We start from the raw sequence: 18277 nt of genomic DNA, 5'->3' as shown, positions 1-18277 counted from the left end.
ATATTTATAATTTTCAGTTTAACAGTGTGATTAAAAACTGTGATGAATCAGTTAATTTTTTTAATCGTGATTAATTTTTTTGAGTTAATTGTGTGAGTTAATTGTGATTAATTGACAGCCCTAGTAATAATCAAAATTTACAGGTAGGCAAAGTAAGAAAAATGATGCTTGAAAACTTCTTAAAGTTTGATTTAAGGATATTTACTTTGTATATTTTGACATGTGATAGTGACAATTTGGGTTTTAGCAGTTATAAAGCTTTAACTTTTTTTTTAATCTCATCTGCTACTGTCATTAAATCTGAACTCCTCCATAATTTACAACAATTGTGCGATAAAAATTTAAAAATGCTTCAAACACATTGTCATAAATATAAAGGGAAGGGTAAACCCCTTTGAAATCCCTCCTGGCCAGGGGAAAGCTCTTCTCACCTGTAAAGGGTTAAGAAGCTAAAGGTAACCTCGCTGGCACCTGACCAAAATGACCAATGAGGAGACAAGATACTTTCAAAAGCTGGGAGGAGGGAGAGAAACAAGGGGTCTGTGTGTCTGTCTATATGCTGGTTTCTGCTGGGGATAGACCAGGAATGGAGTCTTAGAACTTTTAGTAAGTAATCTAGCTAGGTACGTGTTAGATTATGATTTCTTTAAATGGCTGAGAAAAGAACTGTGCTGAATAGAATAACTATTTCTGTCTGTGTATCTTTTTTGTAACGTAAGGTTTTGCCTAGAGGGGTTCTCTATGTTTTGAATCTAATTACCCTGTAAGGTATCTACCATCCTGATTTTACAGGGGAGATTTCTTTATTTCTGTTTACTTCTATTTTTATTAAAAGTCTTCTTGTAAGAAAACTGAATGCTTTTTCATTGTTCTCAGATCCAAGGGTTTGGGTCTGTGGTCACCTAGGCAAATTGGTGAGGCTTTTTATCCAACATTTCCCAGAAAAGGGGGGGTGCAAGTGTTGGGAGGATTGTTCATTGTTCTTAAGATCCAAGGGTCTGTAGTCACCTAGGCAAATTGGTGAGGCTTTTTACCAAACCTTGTCCAGGAAGTGGGGTGCAAGGTTTTGGGAAGTATTTTGGGGGGAAAGACGTGTCCAAACAGCTCTTCCCCAGTAACCAGTACTAGTTTGGTGGTGGTAGCGGTCAATCCAAGGACAAAGGGTGGAATATTTTGTACCTTGGGGAAGTTTTGACCTAAGCTGGTAAAGATAAGCTTAGGAGGTTTTTCATGCAGGTCCCCACATCTGTACCCTAGAGTTCAGAGTGGGGGAGGAACCTTGACACCCATAATTTTGTACAACTGTGATAATTTAAATCACTAAATATAAAAAATGCTTGAAAATAAATATGAATATCTGTCAAAGTTATTTTTAAAAACCTTGAATTCTGCTAACCCTACTGAGAGGGTTAAAGGTCAGGCAGTATCCTCACAGCTTATCAAAATGGGTCTTCAGCTATATAAAAACATGGTACAAGCTATCCAAGTTAGACCCAGCTAGCTATATTAGAACTCATTCTGCTAGAGTTCAGTCAGCCTCTGCTACCAGATTGATGAATGTTCCTTACTGAAAATACGTAAGGCAGCCTCCTGGAGCTCAGTCAACTCATTCACAAGTCACTATTCATTGTAGAGGCTTCCAGATCAGATGCCCGTTTTAGTAGGGCTGTCATTTTCAAGTAGGACTCCAGTACCCATCTCCAAGGAAACGATCACCAAGAATGAAATCTATGCGGACAATCACTGAAGGAAGAGCGGTTACTTTTTACTTTACAGCAACTGTAGCTCTTCGAGATGTGTTATCCACATGGACTTCAGGAGCCGTCCTCCTTCCCTTCTACTACAGAGTCCTCCTCCGAGATTCGTTATTGACAAAACAACTGAAGAATGGTTGGGCTTGCCCTGCCCTTTATGCCCTCGGGTGCTGAGGTGCAAGGACATCTAAGGCACAGGGGCAGCCCCAAGACAAAGGAATCCAATCTTGTGCATGTGCACCAAGAGTGTAATCCATGTGGACAACATGTCTTGAAGAACCACTGTTACTGGGAGATAAGTAACTGTCCTTCCTTCCAGCACCAGTGAATAGCCTATATGATATGTCAACAAACTTAAGAATATGCTGTCTATTGTATTACACTATGTCTGACTAGTTTTGGCTGCAGGTAGGCTTCCCCTTTTTTATGGAAAACAAACTGAGTGAAGTGCCTTATGATACAAGTCCCTTGAAGGTAGCTTTCTATTTTATACTGAAATATAAAATAAACTCACAGATTATTATGAAAATTAGTATTCTCCTGTGGTTTTTAAGGTTACATTAATTAAGATGCTAATTCCACGTTATAAAATCTAAGAGTTATGCCAAATGCTAATTATAATGGCTTTTTTCTTCCTGAAATTTTATATGCAGGTACCCTTGAGATTTCTTGTTTTAGCAAAGTAAACAGAACTGTTAACACTGTGCAATGTACTGTACCTCTTTGCTTGCTTATTTTAGCTATGAATGTATGTATTGCAGGTTGAAGCCTTCCCTTCATTTTGTCTCATGGAATCAAGAAGGCTGGAAAACTGGCTTATGTTCAGTACCTCCTGTGGGCCATTCTCACTCACTGTTGGCATTAGCAAACAATACTTGTGTGAAACCAACCTTTACAGAGCTCAAAGACAGATTCATGAAGCTCTACAAGAAAAAGGTACGGTGAAAAGCAGCATAACATCCCAGTGTACTTTAAAGTAGCAGTAGTCTCTTCTAACATTTTATTTTTTTGAGAAGTGGAGGAGAAAAGCAAATTTCAGTGCAAGCTGTAACAAGATATTGCTTTAATATAGATGCAATAGACTGCACTCCGAATGCAAGGCAGTATTGGGAACCTACCTTTTCTGATAACAATGCATTACCTTTTTTTTTTATTAGTATTCCTCTACCAGCAGAATGAGTGTCTTGATAACACATCTGTCTGAATTGCACCTCACCGGTATAGCTGAGAGCATGCTACAAAGGTGTAGCACTTCTAAATATAGCTAAAAACACTTTAATTAAGCCTGGCTGTTTGTCATGGCAAAGGAAGTGGAAAAGCTGCAGCTTTGTCAAAGTAAAAGATAGAAACATTTACTAAGTTATAGCTCATAGGTTGGGTTTTTTTAATGTTTGTCATTATAAGTCCTGTGCTATTAAGCAACAAAAATTGTTTAAAAACCTTTAAGTTTTTAACACCAGTACTCTAACTCACTGTATCAAACTTGTAAAATCCGATGAAGCTGTCATGTAACACAGACTGAGACTTCAGTTTTGTCATGAAAGTCATGGCTGTGGCAAACATACAGCCTTAGCTAAAATGCAGGTGGTGTTTAAGTTAACTAAAACTAAGTTGGGCAGATAACCCAAGAAAAGACTGAAAGGAAAAGAAACCTATATTGGGTTAACAGGATATTCTAAAACAGTGGCTCTCAACCTTTCCAGACTACTGTGCCCCTTTCAGGAATCTGACTTGTCTTGTGTACCCCCAAGTTACACCTCACTTAAAAACTACTTGCTTACAAAACCAGACATAAAAATACAAGTGTGTCACAGCACACTTACTGAAAAAATGTTTACTTTCTCATTTTTACCATATAATTATAAAATAAATCAGTTGGAATATATTGTACTTACATTTCAGTGTATAGTATATAGAGCAGTATAAACAAGTCATTGTCTGTATGAAATTTTAGTTTTTGCTGACTTCACTAGTGCTTTTTATGTAGCCTGTTGTAAAACCAGCAAATATCTAGATGAGTTGATGCACCCCCTTGGAAGACCTCTGCACACTCCAGGGATACGTGTACCCCTGGTTGAGAACCACTGTTCTAAAACATTATTGGAAGTTCAGAGTTTTTAAAGGGAACCTAAAAAGTGGGAAGATTAACTTTAGGGCATGCCTACACTATAGGTGCTAGAGCTGTTGATGCTTCCTATGTGGACTGAAGGAAGTTTTCTGTTAATGTAAATGATCCACCTCCCAGTGCCCAAGCAGCTATATGGATGTAGTTGCATTTACACTGGGGAGTTAAATCAGCTTAACAATGGCGCTCCAGGTTTGAATTTTTCACATACCTGAGTGAGGTTGCTAGGTTGTAGTTAGCTACATTTTAAGTGTAGTCTAGGCTAAATACTAATGTCAGTGAATTCCAGACACCGCAGCCCACCACAACAAAGCCACAATTGTCTGCCTGCCTGCTTTGATGGGCCCTCTAAAGGTTGGTGGTAGATAAACATAAGCACTGACTTTCTAGCTGGGGGAGTCGTCATTGTATGCTCCCAATCCTGGGCTTCTCCAAGGGCCAGAGAGGCCCTCAGCGTAATGTAGGCAGCCCTGAGGGCTTGTCTAAATTACAGCAGCTTCCACAGATTATCCTATGGACTGCTGCGCTGCCCAGAATTTCTGCAGCATACAGCACTGCTCCACCCACCCGCAGACTACACCAAAACTTTCAAGAGAAGTCACAGGAGGCTGCCTTTCCCAGGCAGAACCAGGGTTATTAGGGCTTCTTTATGTGCTGTGGCCCTTTTGCCTGTCACAAATGGGCTGGAGGAGGGATGAGGGCTTTGCCCAAGGTTCAAGATGCGGTCTCTAAAGTAGCCAGGATTTAGGCCCTTAAAGGCTTTTGAAAATAATAGTGTTGTGAACCACCTGCCACTTCAGAAGCAGCCAACAGTCAGTCAAACCAAGGAGTTCAGAATGCAGCAGCATTTTTACAAGTGGCAAATAGTTGAGAAGCTCTGCTGTAAACTCTACTAATCAGGAATTACAATAATAAAGCATTTATTGCCTTCATTCCATTACTACCTTGATAACTTGCGACACTGGAAAAAACACTTTTGAACCACAACTGGCACGTGGCTTTCACTATACAGGGCTTGGTCAGAAGTGACACTAAGGGCTTGCCTACACTGTGCCATAGTGCGGAATATTGGGGCGTGAATTGCAAAGTGTACCAAAGTGTTTTGCACTAACTGCCCCATATGGATGCTGCTGGCCAAACTAGTTTGTGTTCTCTGTTAGGACTATGTTAACGTGAACTAGATACTTCTTACTTTCATGCCAGCAACATCCACACAACTCTTTGTGTGTGCAACTCTCTGGTATGTTCTGCAATTCACACCCCCAATAGTCCACACTGCAGTGCAGCGTAGACATAGCCTAAGATTCTTAACTATGTATTGGGGAATCGTTTCACAAAGGAACAAGTCTTCATGACCTTTATTTAGAGTAAGACAGGATGGCGAATGAGGTATGTGACTGATCTGGCTGGCGGTATTGTTCAAGATCCCCTCCCTACTCACCCAAAGAGAATTAGATCAACCTAGCTACATCACTCAGAGCTGTGAAAAAATTCACGCCCTGAGCGCTGTCGCTAGGTTGACCTAACCCCCGGTGCAGATGCAGCTAGGTCAACGGAAGAATTCTTCCATCAACCTAGCTACCACCTCTCGGACAGGTGGATTAACTACATCAATAGAAAAACCCCCTTCCATTGATGGGGGAAAGTCTACAGCAGCACAGCTATGGCACTGTAGTGGTGTCGTTGTAGTAGCTGTAGTGTGGGCATGCCCCAGAGTATTGCAACAGGAAGTTGCTAAGTAGCATTTCAGCAAAGGATATGGTGACTCCAGACAGTCTTTCAATCTCTTTATGATAGTGCTTGTTGTCCCCTTTCAAGGCAGGCTAAACAATAATGTATATTGAGCTAGGTTAATCTGACTCCTTGTGCACAGAAAAGGATATAGATAATCTGTGTATATTCTTATAGGCTCACCTTCACCATTACTTGCACGTTGATGGGATGGAGCAAAGCTGCTTCTCCGAAGCCATATCTTCCTTGTCAGACCTAATAGAGGAGTATAACCAGCTAGATGCCACTAAAGGTGCACCTAGAACAGATCCCTCAAGACTGAAGATAGCTATGTAACAGAGGAAGAATTGCTGTTATTTGGAGAACAGCAAACCGCCTAAGCCAACTGGATGGTTTGTGAAGCATCTAGGACTAATTATTCCGCAGGGATCCTGGTACTGTCACTCTCCAGGCTGGCCGGGAGTGTTGTATCAAGTGCTCAGCCTGTGGAAAAGGGACCAGCATATATTGCACGCTAGCGGAGTAAATAGTGATGACGTCTGCCAGGAGGAGAGGGGGAGGAATTATAACAGGCCAAAATGGAGTTGGTGAACTCCTTAGACCAACTTAAGCTAAATTAAATTGATCCCTGCTTTGGAGAAAAGAGTCTCCTTTGGTATAAGATACACGAGGGAAGGGAAATCCTACATTCCCTTTTCTGCAATGAAAGGAGGCATCTAGTGAGTCTTGTTTCTGAAGTTCCGAATATCCTAGAAAATTTATTTCCAAAATGACGGTCTAAGATGTGTGTCACTATTCACAACTTAGAGTGTTGCTTCGTCATTGTATTTAGATGTAATTGAACTAAAATTTTCCAAGTTGATATCAAAACTGGCAATATCAAGAATAATTTGGCAAAACGAATGCATCAAGTACAATACTAATATATTGTATAATAATGATTCACCTTTCATGAACTGTAGGTTGCACTAATGTTGGTTTATGTACTGATGAGGATAAGAGGCTAGCGTAGTATGTTGCCTCTTTATCCAATAGCTGTGATCATAAGTACATATGATATGGATTGTTTGGAGAATGAAGATTATATTCTTAAAAGAACCTAATTAAAATAGAAGCATATTTTAAATTAAAGAGATTTTTATATTATGATCAGATTATATTTATAAACAGTTGTCTTAATAACAACTACTATGCTTTTGCAGAATAAAATATACAGATATTCAGAATTTGTCTGCCAACCTGACTCTCTTGTCTTAAAACTGCATTAAGCCACTACAAATGGACCCATAAAATGACATTTTTTTTAATTACACGTTTCTTTAAGAGAGCTTCAGTGGCAGTATGACCAGACACAATAGTATTGGTTCTAATTTTCAATGTATGAGGCCAGAAATACACAAGACAAATATTTGTAGAGGCAATTCTTATTAGGTTGAAAGCATTTTGAAAGTCACTCTGGTGAAACAACTTACCTATAGAACACTATAAATGTGCTTGGCACTTTCTGACAAAAAACATAGGGTAAAATCCTATCCCCATTGAAGTCACGGGGAGTTTTGCCATAGACTTCAATGAGGCCAGGACTTCACCCATGGTCCCTACCCCAAGGATCTTGCAGTCTAGGTTAAATAGATACAAAATAGCATGAAGAGAGAACAGAAATGAAGGTGGGACCAGTATAAGATCAGTAGCTTACTTTTCATTGTATACGTAGTGTTTTTGTTTTTGTTAGCATGTCATGAGTGGGGGAAAATAAAGAAATGGCAAATTGTATACATTTAAAATTAAAACCTAGAAAAATGGTTCACTGGGGATGAAGTGAATTAACCTACGTCTTGACAAATATGTTTTCATTTGTACTGGTGCAAATATAATGTTTCTTATTCACTGCATTTGGAGAAATGTAAAATATAAGAATTGGTGAACAACCAAACTGAGCTTAAAATTTATTTGTAGTTGTATGCTACAATATGTAATGTTTTTTTTCTAACTCACAAAAGATCATCCTTTTTTTTCTAATGCTGTGTCAGTGTAGCTGTAAGAATATCTGTCTTGTGGATCAAGAATGATAGATCAGATGTTATAGCAAAAAAAGTTAAGATTCCTTTTTCTACGAAGTTACTTGGATGTTTAATTAATTTAAACCTGCATGTTTGTTGAAGATGAGGGAGGACACCTATTTCTAGGAGTTTTTTGTGTCTATATGGAGCAAACTCACCCCTGCATTCCTGTAGATTTTTTTAAATTACAAAAGTTTTCCCTCCATGACTGTCCCTATGTTAGCTAGACTTGTACCTCAAAGGTATACTCACGTTTCAAACAATTTAATTCTTACGTGTTTTGAGTGTCTTGTTTTACATACATAGATGTTGTTCTTAAACCATGTTCTCAGGGTATTTAACAGAAGAATGCCAACAAGTTTGGTTTCAGTGGAAGGGTCTTCTCTTTAGCTAACTCTTCAAACTATGAGCATGCTGCCATCCTGATGATACACTGCTGTCCATGTTGTAAGTTATAATAACTTGAGTCCAGAAAATATATCTCCTGGATCACTACAAATCCTCTGACAAACACAAGATGTGATCCACATCATCTTCCACTTAAAGGAGCCTTCTTTGGGGCAGTCAAACTGTACAATGATCATTTTGGATTTGTTAGGTATGCAACATCTCTTGTCCAGACACACACCACAGAAAGTAGGTTTGTAGCTTTTTGTGCTTGAGCATCCAGAAAAGGCTAGCTTCTCTGCTTTGGGAGGCTGGAATGTTGGCTGACATGTTTTTCCTTTTGGAATCTTAAATGTAAAATAAAACAAAGCTTGAAACGTCACATGAAAAAAACCAACAGAACAAACAACAAAGGTTCTTATGCATTTAAATAGCGATAGCATTTGAAACACTACTTTTTTTTAAAGCTGTCTTATTTTTCTTTGTACCAGTCAGAGACTGAGATTTATTTTTTTAAAGTAATAAAACAGCGGGCTACCATAATAATCCTCAGATTTGTGGCTTTCTTTAAAATTATACTTCTGTAGTTCACTGCTACATGATAAAGACAAGATCAATCTTGTATTTCAGGAAGGCTCACATATCGGAGATAATGGAAAGCCATTTTGCACCACAGTTTACCTTTATAGTCTTCAATATATTGGTCTGACAAGGTTGAATGAAACACAACCTCTCTTCTTTTCTCATTTCACATTTACTGTTTTCATTGGTCACCCTGTTGGATATACCTATGCCACAGGTTCTGGAACAAGGTGTCCAAGAAGTTGCCTGTACTAAGCACTTCTCCTTCAAAACAAGTGGTAGACTTCTGTAAACTGAGAGACAGAGCAATATATTATATGTTGCAACACAGCAAGACAGGCTATTTTTAAAAGTTCTGTGTCTAAAGTAGCATTAATTGAAAGTGATTAGCATTTGATTTCTGTTCATGTGGTTTCTCTCATAGGTAGATCTAAAAGGCTGAGGCTGAGATGTGCAAAGCTGCCTAAGAAATTTGGACACCAATTTCCATTAAAATTGGAATTTGACATCCAAAACTCCGAGATGGCTTTGAAAATCTCAGCGTGACTGTATGTTCTATGACCCTCCAGATTAATGTTATGGGAACCCAAAATCCCTTCTGAAGAACTGTTATGAAACATCCAGAGTAGTGAAGAACACATTTTAAAAACTTCTTAAACTGCAGACCAAGTGTAGCTGTGAAAAGTTATATGAACCTATGTAAATAAATCTTTTGATATGTAACTTTTTTTTTAATGTCAGGAATGATTTTTTTCCAGTCATTTCTAAATATCTGATGCTAATAAATCGAATCCCCTACCTAATAGGAGTGCAAATAAGTAAAGGTATAAAATAAGATTTTAAAATCACTGTGGCAAATCTTGGTGAAATACTCAAGAAGGGCTCATAGGGTTTGAAATCTGCACATGTAGTTAAGAGGGTAGGGCAGAATTATGAGGGTACCTGGAAGGTAGACAGCAGGTTAAAGATCTCAGTGCAGGAAGCAGATTAAAAGCCTGGCACAGATCTGCAATAAATAAAGGGAGGTTACATAGTTGCTCATATGTAGTACATTTTCTACGTATGATATAGATACTGTCTTCATTTAGGAATTATTAGCTAAACAGAAAATGCTTAAGGAAAGCAGGAAAACTGAAAGAACAGTAAAAGCAATAAAATTAAGCTCAGCATTTGCTACCAGCATTAACAGAAGGAAGGAAAGAATTAAAACTATCTTAGAGCTAACAAGCCACTGCATGACTTCATGCAAACTATGCACAAATTGAATTTAAACTATAGATTATTATATTATGTTAAGGAGAGAACATCATTTTTTAAACAAATTTTCAGGTTTTCTCTGAGAGGGGAAAAAAGAGCATTTTTCCTACCAAGGATTCCTACTCCATTTTGTTTTTGTCCCTTCCCTCTTCCTCACTTTCCACGTTGTCTCCCTGTTCTTGTTTGGGTCATCCCTCAATCTTAATCAGTATTGTAAAGTGCCATGTACATCTCTGGTGCTTCAGATGTAATAAATAAGGCCTCCACATAGTACAGACCTTCAGTTTATTCAGGGAGTGCTAAATGGTACTTTTCTTCCAAGAGCTCTTGCTTCCAGGTTCAAATCTGTGCCACTGCGCAATGCAGAATTTTGCAGAAATTAATGTTGTGTGTGCAGAATTTCCTTTTTGCCCCCACAGAAATGGGCTGCAGAGATGTTGGCCTCCACTAGGGACCATTGGACCTCGCAGAGCCCAGCTCGCAAATGGAAGACAAGGCTGGGTAAGGGGGAGGGAACTGGAGGATTCCCAGCAGCTGCAGTTCCCAACGTTCCCTGAAGGAAGGAGGTGGCATGCAGGAAACTCTGTGCAAGCCTGGGACCTAGCATCAGGCTGTTTCTCCCTCTGGATCCCTAGGCTCTAGGAGGGTAGGGGCTGAGAGTATCTGGGCTATGGGGGGGCCTGCAGCTGGCCTTTGGAGGGTAGGAGGTGTGAGTGTCTGGGCTGGGGGCACCTGATGCTGGGCTCTGAGAGGAGAGGGATGTGAGTGTCTGGCCCCCTGGCTGGGCTCTAGGGGGGGTAGGGGGCAGAGAAACAACTAGGTTGTCATAGGGGTTTCTTTAACTCTCTACTCCTAGGGGAATTTTTGTGTCTGTACTGTTACAGACATAATAGCTCACAGGTATTTTGAAATAAATTACCAAAATAATTGAAATGGGCATGATTATATTGTGTTATTTTGACAAATAAAATGTGAAGAATTTTGCAGAATTTTAAAATATTGTGTGCAGAATTTTTAATTTTTGGCACAGAATTCCTCCAGAAATAGATTATTAATCCAGATCCTCAGATGGTCATGCTGAGGGTTAACAATAAATTTAATTTAATTTTTGAGTCCATCACTCTGCAGTGATTCATTGTTGGCTTGGGTCTATAAAATCATAGTTTGAAACCTAAGATGAACAGGCATGTGACCCACAAAGTTCATTTTTTAAATCAAAGGAAATTTTTAGTTAGATTTAAATGTCTACCAGGAGTTTGTAACCCAAATATTGTAACATCATGGTAATACATGAAAACCAGAAAGTGAAACTAGACATGTAAATAAACTTGACTAGTCTATTTGCATTCAACATGTGTAGCAACCAGTGATCCTTCCCATCCCCTGCAAACATGGGGCTGGAGTGCTCAGCCCTGTGAACTGAGAGCCAACTAGGGAAGCAGTTGCTTTGCATTGCTTTTTCATTGTGTTCCACGGTTTATCCAAATTTCTCAAGTCATAGCAAGCACTGAAGTGTTGCTCTTCATTCTCAGTAAAAATGATTGAAAAGGCACCTTAAGATTTCTATTGTATTAAGGTGCTGGGAGGAAGCAACTTCTTGTTGCTGTGCAGGTATATAAAATTATAATTTCAGTTTATTATTACATTTTAATTGGTTTAAATGATTTGGTATCGAATATTCGAGGTTGTCTCTCCTCGGTTAAATTAATAACATTCTTTAAAAGTGTGCAGTTCATTCATTTAGACTCGGTTGCTTTTCTGAGTGCCTTTCCTACTGTGTATGGTTTTATTCCCAGCTTTGGATAAATTCTGTAAAAAGGAATTGCTATCCTTCACGTCTGGTCTAAGTATCAAATTTACTGTTTTGATGTCGGATGAGTTTCCATTTTTAGGATAGCTTGCATAAGCACTTGAACTTCTTGGAAGCTTGTCCAAACTGAATTCCAGGTTTTGTGAGGTTAACCACCAGCACATGTGTATAAATTTGCTATAGCCTGGGCTGGCTCGCTTGCTTGCATGCTCCTTCCTATATATCTGCAATACTTGAATCTGATTTGTTCTTGAGCCTTGGGCTACCCTTAGTTTTATTTTATTCTCCTCATCCTAGAAGCAGAAGACAAACGATTTAACCAGGAAATAGCGATTATAATTTGAACCTGATAATATTGAGTAGTTTAGAAGCCAGAAATTGCTCCATATTCTTATAGACTGAATTCAACATAGAGAAAGAGGTTGGTTTTTCCCCCCTTTCAATGACTGAGATTTTGTCAATAACCAACCAGGCTGTCGGAGCCAAATCTAGAATCCTCCATTTTCTATTGAGAAGAAGGTCCCTACAAGATGTCGGTAAATAGAATATTGACCCATTTTTTCTTTTTTTTTTAAATAAATGTGTAGTTTAAAAATTTACCATGTATGAAAATGGTTTACCATTCTAGTCATGCACACCTGGCATTAATCTGTAGCCTGTTGATTGTAGCTGTTTCTGTTGTCCAGGGCCACAGTTGGAATGTCCAGACGTTTTTCTGCCCTTGACCATGACGCACTGACTTGCTGCTGCCTTTGAGGTGAACACAGGTGTACATCCTATTGCACCACTAACACAGAGACACTTATAAAGTGGGGTAGGCTGGAAGGCCTGGCCATTGACATAATAGACTCCATTGAGCTCACATCCGACTGCTATCGTATCTGAAAATGGTAAAGAGCAGAATTACTAATCCAGCTACAAGCTATAAAATGCAGTTAATGGATACCAAATGGTAAGGCGAGACCATCCTTTCCTACTCCAATTACCAGCAGTGTATACTGCACCCAGTACTTCTATGGATGAAGTTCTGCAGATGTAAGAGGAGAGTTCTGCCCTTTCCCACCCAAACACAACTTTTATCTGTGAGAAATTCTACTTATTGGCTGCTTTGTTTCAACCCAGTCACAAATGCATCCATAAATAATGGACCACTTTGACTGATGTGTAAAATGATGTAGCAGTAACACCCTAAACATACTTATTTACACATCAGTAAATGAGTGAGTGTAAGGAAATTGGTGTAATTTACAGGCAAGGAACTATACAGCCCAAACTAAAAGACTTTTTTTTTTCTTTTGAGTCAGACTATAAAGAGCCATGCTTATCACCCCCTGAAGTTTCAAGAATAGGACGTGAAAGAGTAACTTACATGCACATACTCCTGTTTCATACCTAGGCCTGTCTGCAGAGTAATCACAGTAAAGCCCTTTGTGAGGGTCACAGGTATCTGCTTCATTACAGATCTCTCCGGCCTGCTTGGCACAGATTTTACAACATCCACAACCATCCTTTACCAGGCTCACTCCAGGGGTGCAGGTTGGCACATGGGGGCATTTGCATGGCCAGTGACAAAATTCTTTACGCTGATGTACCTCACTGGCTTCTGCAGATTTTTCCCCAGGCTTCACTTCTAGTTGTCCATTGCCTTGTGCCCTGCAGAAAAACTTACAATGGTTGGACTTTTGAGGGCTGGGTTACTTTAGCGTGGTTAGTACATAAACTTTAGTAAGGATGAAGGAAGAGAGTTTCATAAAGCCACTAAAGCTTTTGTAAAAATTCACAAGATGAAAAAGTGAGGTAGTACATGAGAAACAAAGGACCAAATTCACCACTAACTTAGCACATTTGGAGTGTTACACCAACAGTGAATCTGACCTACTGTTTATTTCAAAGAAAATTAATCTGTCTCTTCTTTCAACAAAATAAAACTTTTAGTGTAGTTAGAGTCAGGACAAGGTTTTAAATTTGGTATTGTAGGGTTTCACACTATTGATGATGATGATATACCAAACGTACTCAGCCCTAATCTATAGACTGTATCTGTCAGCCCTACAAATTCACTCTGGTATCTGGAAGCCAAGTGATGTTCTTTCTGCCACTTACATTGGCACAAATATTTGAAAATTTGGCACTCACAGCTTACTTGATAATTGGGTTGTTGGTGTGCAAAGGAACAGAAGACAGGTCACTTTTCCATTGTTGTGTTGGCTTTGCTGTGCTAGTGTTGTAGGGTGCTGATCTTGCAAACAGGTACACATGTGAGCAGTTCCACTGAGTTTCGTGGATTTGTTCACGTGCATAAATTTACTCACATGAGTGTTTGCAGGATCTAGGGCTTAAGCAGGAAAGAGATCTTAACAGACTGGTGGCAGCACTGAGATGGCAAGATGGTAGTCTGAGTGACCTAAAGCAAAAGTCCTGTGTGTCTCATGATTCTGCATCTACAGAATTCTCCATGCAGTCTAGCTCCTGCTTCAGAATTTAAGTCTTCACTTTAAAGGAAAACTGGTTCTAGCCTGTGATTGAATAGAGAACCTTGCAGAAATGAGCTATTAGTGATGTTTTCTGAAGTCCACAGTGAGCCTGAAACAATGTTTCCGAGAGCAGAGCATTGTTTCTGTTTATTTCAACGGCGTATTAATGCTCAAACATAATGACAATTTAAATGTCAACCCTAACTATTTCACTGGTCTTAAATAAAAACCTAGACCTTAATGTGCTTATTTAGCCGTGGTGAATAGATAGATTGATATGGGGAAAGGACCCGTAGAGCAGCTAGTAGTTCCCATGCTCTAATGGGTTTGGGAACAAGGAGTACTAGTAGATCTACTAGTGTAGCTTAAAGAAACCTGCAACCTTGCCCATTAAGAGGCAGGGAAAGAGAAGATACAGGCACTCCCCACTGACAAAAGCCTCAGCTATCACGTAGGTGCCAAAAACCTGATCCATCTTCAACATTTTTCTGAGTACCTAAGGACCCAGCTAAATGCTATCAGCTTCTCTCTCTCTTTCCCCAAACAAATTCTGCAGTGCAGTACTGTCTGGTCAGTAAAAACAACCTTTGGCAGACTATGGAAGACTATTGTACTAGATATATTATTCATTTTCCTTTTTAATTCAATACAAATTCCCATTTTTAAACTGGAAGTTGCTGCAGAACTCTGCTTTGCATGCCACAACAACCAGCTGCGTAACTGAATTCCAGTTCACCATAGGGAATAGGGGATCTTCCGAATGGGGTTTTTCCGCTCTGATTTTCATATTTATCATAATTTTTCTAGCGATGATAATCATTTTTCAAGCATTCCACCATACTTTGAGGTTTATAAGCTATACAGTTTTACTGGGTTCCAACATACGGCTTCCATGGTCACTTGACTAGAACTATTTTTTAAGATCCGCACCTGTTCACAAAATCAACCACTATGGGAGCTGAAATATTATTCCATGCCTCACAACAGGCTCTGCAATGCACCAGGCACAGGTTAATACAGGCGGTGTTTTTAATCATTCCATTATTTATTTTCATTCAATCGCCACACAAACATAGTAGTAATATGACAAATCACTAGCTCTTATAACTGATTTTTTTAAGGAACGGCTTTATGTTAACCTTTCAACCAGCCATAAAAATTAGCTTAATCTGTACTTCGGGTGCCAGTTGTTACAGCTTTTTAAAGTTTGTGTCTCTGGAAGAAGGATGTGGGGTAAACAGGTGCTCTTAAACATTTATCAGTATAAGTGATGGGATGGTTACTTTAGGAAACTCCCATCAGCACAGCTCAACATTTGCTGAAATCTTTTCCCCCAAAATATTATCTTCCTTGTAAAAAATTGGGTAGGGTCTGAACTACACACTGTGGTATTGTCTGTGTGACTGAAATCAGGTATCTCTTATTTCAAAATGGATCTGTGTGCTCTTAACAGGATTCCTTCATACACTGTGAGTCAGCCAATATTGCTTACATTGATGCAGTTATTTAAGCTATTGTATTATAAATCAGAATTGTACTTTGAACCTGCAGAGCTCTACCTAAACAAAACAAAAGAAAGAGAGGACAACTCAGAGGTTTCTTCACAGCAAGAAAAACAAATCATGAGAAAACAGCCTGTGGTTGAGTTAACTCTGCTGCCACTGAATAACACTGTTTACTTGAAAAATCTTCAACAGTCTATCAAGTTAGGATAAAAATGTAAAGCCTGCCTGTAAAGTTGACAAACCAAATATTTTATGATTCTTCCTTCCCTAGCCTACTATAACAATTGTGTCCACATCACACAAACCCGTGCACGTATTTTGCCAATCCTATGGGCAGATTCAAAAAGGAGACCATTGTGTGGAAATCTCTTGATGGGTGGGTGGTTGGTTTTTAAGATTAAGCAAATTATGTATGAGGTAGGTAAATTAATACCAAAGCATAATTGTTTTGAAAACTGTCCACTTGGAGATTTAACTTCATCACTAAAAGAGGAAAAAACACATTTGCAAGGTATTTTTTTTTAATGGAATTGGACTTTGAAACTGGAGTAAATAGAGCAGAATTTCTTTGTTGTTAAAACAGTTTAATAACACCAGAGCTCCTTGCTAATTTGCAAAACTAGCTCATGGAGCCCTAGAGCCAGATCAGTGCACGTACCTGGAATATGAATGAGGGAAAGATGTTTACTTACTTTGTGTCAGACAAGAATTTGCACTCAGAAAAAAGAGAGCGAGAGAGTTGAAGTCACTGAGAATTTAAAATTTCTTAGCAATGAACTGAAGTAAGAGGAAAATATCAAAATTGTGACTGTACAATGAATAAGCTGCAAATAAACTTGTACATGGTAGTAAAAAATTGGCTTCCTATTCTGCACATAGTATTTGCTTGAGTGAATTTTATTTTGTCATGAAGCAAATAAAAGTTTTAACCACTCAAGGGAGAAAAAAAATCTTTCGAGAAAACTTACCTGTTGCATATAAATGATGGTGAGGAGAGTGGGAATGAGGAGCCACTGCATGTTCCTGAAGAGTCAGAAGTGAAAGAGAGAGATAGAGAACAGGCTGAGCTGTGTCAGAGTGAGCACTGTACACAAAGCTCTCCCTTGTCTCCTCTGCAAATCCTTCTTTCCTCAGCACATGCAAGAACACACACACATTCATACTTGAAATCCTTCACTTCATACATAACTAGTTTCATGCTCAGACTTTCAACTGGTCTCTTTCATTTTTTTGAGCCCCTTTCCAGGATATGTTTTCACACCCTGTTCAGCGCCAGAAAGCTGTTCCTGCAGATTCCGCTGTCTTAACTGAGGTCGGCTTGGGCAAACTTCTGATTGGTGAAGTTAACTGCTGGGAGCATGTAGTTTTTTGGTTTTTTTTTTTACCTTGTATTTAAATCCTTATTGCATGGATGTTATGATCATTTTAAAAGGACAGAGTTCCAATAATATGTTTTCTTGAAGCAGGTCAAGCAGCGTTCCTCAAATTTAGAGGCCTGATCCTCTACGATTCACAATCCCTAATGGGGTCAACCATAAGAGATGCAAATATCAAAATGTATAGTACATGTTACACAGTGTACCATGCACAATGCCAGTGGGGCTATTGCACTGTTTATTTAGTGGAATAGTGATGGGGAAACTGGCACTTTGATCTGTGCATTTCCCTCTGTAGACCAGCTGCCAATGTTTTAATTACTCTGTTTACACTAGAGACGAACAAATTTATTTGAGCATAAGCTTTCATGAGCTACAGCTACATTCTGATTTTTTTTCTGGCCCAATTAGTATTTAATTATCCAATGATTTAATTGAATTAGAATTGAGACCTACATCAGAATAGCCCATAGCCGAGTTGGTAGGGCATGCACCTGACAACTCCCTGTTCAAATACCTTCTCAGCAGGCAAATGGGGACTTGAACAAGGGGGTCTCTCACAGCCTTGGTATACCCCAACTACTGTGTTATAAGAGAGGTCCTGGCTGTTTTGTGCAGAGTTAAGCAGGCTCTGGGCATGCCTACTGACTCTGCCCCCGTCTCCACACACACATGCATCCAAGGGTCTATCTTTCCCCGGTTTGTGTATCGATCCGGGCCTGGGCGATAGGTGTCTGGGTGCCTAGAGCTGTGGTCTCCAAACTGGGGTGCGAGATGATCCCGGGGGTGTTCGGCAGCAGAAGCACTGCCAGACAACAGTCCGCCAGGTTTTTTTTCGGCGGCAGCTCTGCAAGTCCATGGCTGGTGTTCCCCTTTGGCGGTCTGCCTGCAGTAAGTCTTCCGTTCATCTGCGGCAGGCCTTCCAGTCTTCTTCCGTTGGCAGCACATCTGTGGCAGGTCTTCCAGTCTTCACTCTGGGGGTGCACGAGCCAAAAAGTTTGGAGACCACTGGCCTAGAGAGAGGCAGAGGCAGAAACATAGATGCATAGGGAACTTTCACTGCAAAAACGTAGGCCCTGAGTGACTTTAGGCACCTACAAAGTTAGGCGGAAGCCAAGCAGATGTTTTGTGGATCGCAGTGGTGCCTAAAAATGGGACTTAGCCACCTAGGTGTCAGGGACCATGGATCTTGAATGCTGATACACAGGGCTCCCAG

At 39.6% G+C, this 18277-nt stretch overlaps 2 protein-coding genes across 12 annotated transcripts in view; one reads left to right on the top strand and one right to left on the bottom strand.

Annotated features, from left to right (window-relative positions):
- The window catches only part of TUBE1 (tubulin epsilon 1), a 61212-nt gene that overhangs the window by 25750 nt on the left and 17185 nt on the right, over window positions 1-18277 (top strand). For 5 of the 11 annotated variants that reach the window (XM_073337080.2, XM_073337090.2, XM_073337082.2 and 2 more), the window contains 3 exons: window positions 2516-2690; window positions 10316-10397; window positions 15732-16817. In XM_073337080.2, coding sequence (XP_073193181.2) covers window positions 2516-2690; window positions 10316-10397; window positions 15732-15895 — 421 coding nt within the window. In that variant the 3' untranslated portion in view covers window positions 15896-16817. Of the gene's footprint in view, window positions 1-2515; window positions 2691-5787; window positions 9810-10315; window positions 10398-12392; window positions 16818-18277 lie in introns of those variants that run through there. The other 6 variants (XM_073337089.2, XM_073337086.2, XM_073337085.2 and 3 more) reach the window with 5 other exon arrangements.
- On the bottom strand, window positions 7581-16874 carry CCN6 (cellular communication network factor 6). Its single transcript, XM_073337096.1, is given in 6 exon segments — window positions 7581-8404; window positions 8739-8932; window positions 12345-12587; window positions 13076-13359; window positions 16654-16712; window positions 16715-16874. Coding segments are annotated over 6 exon segments (1194 nt in total). The 5' UTR covers window positions 16847-16874; the 3' UTR covers window positions 7581-8122.

Source organism: Lepidochelys kempii, chromosome 3, assembly GCF_965140285.1.
Source record: "Lepidochelys kempii isolate rLepKem1 chromosome 3, rLepKem1.hap1, whole genome shotgun sequence".
NCBI lineage: Eukaryota > Metazoa > Chordata > Testudines > Cheloniidae > Lepidochelys > Lepidochelys kempii.
The sequence above is the reverse complement of the archived record's forward strand: the minus strand, read 5'-3'. Positions and strand labels throughout refer to the sequence as shown.